This window comes from Poecilia reticulata, linkage group LG4, assembly GCF_000633615.1.
Source record: "Poecilia reticulata strain Guanapo linkage group LG4, Guppy_female_1.0+MT, whole genome shotgun sequence".
NCBI lineage: Eukaryota > Metazoa > Chordata > Actinopteri > Cyprinodontiformes > Poeciliidae > Poecilia > Poecilia reticulata.
The window spans coordinates 22,691,893-22,696,363 of record NC_024334.1 but is presented as its reverse complement, the minus strand read 5'-3'; the positions used below and the strand labels follow the sequence as shown (position 1 = coordinate 22,696,363).

General features: G+C 38.7%; 1 protein-coding gene across 1 annotated transcript in view; it reads right to left on the bottom strand.

Moving 5' to 3' along the window:
* hcn2b (hyperpolarization activated cyclic nucleotide-gated potassium channel 2b) overlaps window positions 1-4,471 on the bottom strand; it is a 44,631-nt gene that overhangs the window by 12,332 nt on the left and 27,828 nt on the right. The window contains exons 5-6 of the mRNA XM_008407211.2: window positions 2,757-2,903; window positions 1,380-1,620 (exon numbers count right to left, since the gene is read on the bottom strand). Of these exons, the coding sequence (XP_008405433.1) occupies window positions 1,380-1,620; window positions 2,757-2,903 (388 nt within the window). The remainder of the gene's footprint in view (window positions 1-1,379; window positions 1,621-2,756; window positions 2,904-4,471) is intronic.

The window sequence follows — 4,471 nt, the reverse complement described above, 5'->3', positions numbered from 1 at the left end:
TATATTAAAGCCTAACCCCAACCCTCAGCAATGCATTATCTTCATGTAGTCATGACAGGTAAACAGGATATATAGCATACTGGTAACTAAGAAAGCAAAAGTACTATTAAAGAAATTTGAATCCAGAATTAATGGATAGTTTTCATATTTTGAAGAACAATTGCAGCAGCTGTTTTGGGACCTTTTAGTGTAAAGGATTTATAGCTGGAGTTATTTGTAGCATATGGAGATGTCCAATTAGTGGTTGCAGATTTTGATATGGCCCATATGGGCCGTTGAACAGGGAGGCATTAGAAACAAAGGGTGGTGGTGCAAAATAATACAACTTCACCTGCACAAATTTTCTATTGCTTTCTGGTATGTGTGGAGTTTGAGAAGTTGTTAATACGTAGGCATTGTTGTTGTGGCTCATTCTGCGCAGAAAAGAGCAACCTCCTTGCTGGAATCCTATTGATGTGTTAGGATGACCGAGTCAAAGTCCAAATCTAGAATCAGCTAAGATTTAAAGATGGATCTGTAAAGATGCTCTACATCCAATCTGGTTGAGCTTCAGTCATTTTGCTAAGGTGTTTCTGCTAAAAAAAAAAAAATTCAGTACTCAGCAAATACTTGGATTCAAAGGCAGCAACTCTAAAACATCAATATTATTAAATGATATTATGTCATAAAAAAACTTCTTAGTAAGCTTATAAAATGACCTTAAATCTTAATCTGGGGACTTGACTGAATTTAGGCTTAACTAACTCTCCCACCTACTTTCCATAATCTACTGGTATCTACTGGTAATAGAGTACACAAGTTACATTGTAGCATTAAACTCACCATTTATGCACACTTCCACAAAGTGATTTAGTGATTTTATCCCACATAGTACATGGTGATCCTGCTGTCCTTCCAATCCAAGAATAAAAGTGATGTCTTCTTTGTTGACAGGCACAGCTTAAACTCCTTTTATCAGACATTACACATGGCTCCATAGACACAGTTCCTCTAAGCTAATTAGTTATTATTAATTGGATGTGCATGCACAAGAGCATGATGTGCACTTGGGTTAATGCAACAGTGCTAAGGGCATCTTTCACATCAGTGAACTCTGATCTGCTGCAGTAAGGACCCGATGCTAACAATTCAGCACACAGAGTTTAACTACAGGGTGTTAATAAAAAGGTCATGTGACCATCGGTTTAGAGCATCTGCATGTTGGATAAAGTCAGGGAAGAATTATTTAGTATGAAATCAGCTGGGGAAGGCTAACGTGTTAGCATTTCAAAATTACAGGGTATTGTTTTGTTTCACAACAAAGTATGGAAATACCAATTTTAGGTGCAGAGATTTCAGAAAGCAAGTCAGAGCAATAACGATGCAATAAAGCGACGCACCGCCAAAGTAGGAGCCGTCCATGAGCTTCATGCCGATGCTCCCTTTGGTCAGGACGCTCACCACCCCGTGCTGAATGAAGTACATCTTCTTGCCAATGGTGCCTTCTCTGATGATGTAGTCTCCTGGCTGGAAGACTTCAAACCTCAGCTTGGTCAGCATGGCTGTCACAAAGTTCGGGTCGGCATTGGCAAACAGCGGCATGGAGGCCACCAGCTTACGGCAATTGAAGTTGACAATTTCCTAAGAGGTGAAGACGGAGAAACTGAGACCACAACGCATGTGTAAAAATGCAACAAAACTTAAACGGTGCCTTTATTCAATCACAGTTAATCCTCTAATGCATTAAACCACAAGTGATCTAAATTAGATCTACCTGGTACATTTCAACTGTTTCCAACATTAATTTCAGCTAAACAGAAAAAAACAAACATATTTTTTGATGAAAATTCAAGTCACACATGCCTTCTGAATGCCATTGTATGCATAAAAAGAGAAATATTTGCAGACTTGCACAAACAGAAAAATATATCTTGGCTTAGAGTCTTTTTAATGAAGATGCCAGAGAAGTGGACAGCTTTCTTCCGCTGTTGCTCCACCTGTTGCTGTGCACTACTTACCAGCTGGCTTAAAAGACCCAGAAGCTGCTTACAAGCTTTCTGTTTGAAATGAAAGAAATCGCATCCTGTTCTGCATTTTTATTTTGCTTCGGATCAACTTGATTTTTGAATGGGGTTTTGAAAAAAAAAAAAAAAAAAAAAAACAAGAATAACAGATTGTCTCACAGCTATAATCAACCTGTATAAGGTCCACATTTATCAGAATTTATACCAGGAATCAGAATTAATCCATTTCTGGTTGACTAGGAGTGAGGTCTGGCATATTGCCAACTCCTTCTGTAAACCTTAAATATTTAATGCCAATCATTATGCCAGTGTGAAGCAAGTTATACAAACTTCTCTTGGGGTGAAAAAAGTAAATCTGATTTAGTTTTAATTAAACACCTAGAAACTGCGACCGAATAACAGCTCAAATCCAAACACTTTTGGTTTCATTACCTTCTACGACAATAGCACTGAATATTCAACTTATTATCGTTCATCGTTTGTTTGAGCTACTCTGGTCTTGTGGCTGAAAAAATTTTATTTATTTTTTTTGGATATGTGGGGACAGACATCTAAACAACCACCTATCCATAGAAATACATATGCATGATTAAGTTACTTACAGGTAATTGTTTAAAGATTCATTACTGTGGAAATTCATTCACATATGACAGAAGGCTACAAATAAGCCAATCCCAATGTAGTCCAGTAATCAGAAAGGAGGAAGGCGTGTAATAATTGCAGACATAGAGATGAACTGGAGTTCTCTCATACTTCTCTCAGAGGCTCGTTCAGCTCCTCCAGGATGCTCTCCTCGTCGAACATCTTCCCTTGGTATCTGTGCTCGTAGTAATCGTGGATTTTCTGTCGGAAGTCAGCCGGCAGTTTGTGGAATGACATGTACTGCTCCACTTGCTTGTACTAGAAGATGGTGAGAGTGGGGAGAGATTGAAAAGAGGAAAAACAGATGGATGGATCAATGTGAACAGGAATTAGAGACACAACTGTCAGCAGTTTGAGAGGTTTATCTGGCATTACGGCCATCTTGCCTCGGTAAGTATAAGGACTTATTACCTTCCTTTGCTTAAGGATTACTTATCATTGTTTGTGGTGTTTGGAAGAATACATATGGATTCTGTTGACTATCAACCAATTAAAATAAATAAAAAAGAGTAATTTTTCTTCTTCAAACTACTTGTTTTAGTCCAGAACTTTTGTTTATGTTAACATGTGACACAATCACTTTAAGCTGAAAATGAACGAAATAAACAAATACATAAAAATTAATTTGTAAATACACCTTGGCCATTTTGTTGAGGTTTTGATGTCCTAATGGTACGTTTTATTTTCTGATTTAGAACTTGGAAATTCAGATTTCCCAGTTCCAATGGAATGCACCGTTGTCACCGTATGATCAGTTTGTGGCATTTTGCCAAAAGCATGTCATAGATATTTACTGAAAATTGAGTAGAACATGAAATAGATTCCTCTCCCCTTAAAAAAAAACTGTAAACGATACTTTTCCCCTTATTGATGAGTACAATTTCCTGCTCACACGACGGCCGCATGACCCAGATGTGTTATGGAGAGAGAAGCTATAATAAAAGTGTTAAGGAAACACGACAGCGCTGTGAAGCCCGTGAGAATTTATTCTGCTTGCCTGTGTTTAGAGAAATCAGCTGTGAGCTGTGACTGTACATGGTGATCACAGACGACCTCACAATTACTCTGGATGGCGGTGAAAGGAGAAGAAGAGTTCTTCTTCTTCTTTCCTCTCTTCTTTTTTACAGAACAAATGCACATTAAAATATACTGACGATCCTTCTTTTCATACATGCAAACAATCCATGATCGGATTTATTTCATCGCTATTGGCAAGGTTGTTTTTCATGTGTGTGTCACAAGTTGTTACACGCAGGAAACACAGCCATTGGCCCTCGCCCAATGGCTGCTGGAATAGGACCCAGAACCTGAAACCTTGCAAGAATAATCATGGTTGGATGAATGGATGAACAGAAAGTTATTATTCTAGTTAATGTGTGATGTTCATAGGAAAATGAAGATGTGTCTTATTTATGCTGGAGTTGAAAAATACATCATCTATGTATACACAGCCTTGCAAAAGTATTACTTTCACTTGAACTCAGCGGCTGGCTCCAGGACCCTCCAGTGAACAAATCTCAGTGGAGGGTCAAATTAAACCCAATGGATCACATACTGACCACTGTTACTTTCATCCGCATCAAACGGTACCTTAATGTCTAGCTCTCCTAACTCACCATATCACATTTCAAGCCTGAATACGTTCTGGAAATAGCATGCTGCTTAATCTACTCCGAGGCTTCCTACATCAGGGGAAAACTGCTTGGTGTCATTTAGGGGGGGGGGGGAAGAATTGTGCCATTCCTGCTTGTTCTTGGCATACAAATGGCTCCAAGATATGCTTTATTTATAGCAGGAGTGTGTGTGTGTGTGTGTGTGTGTGGGGG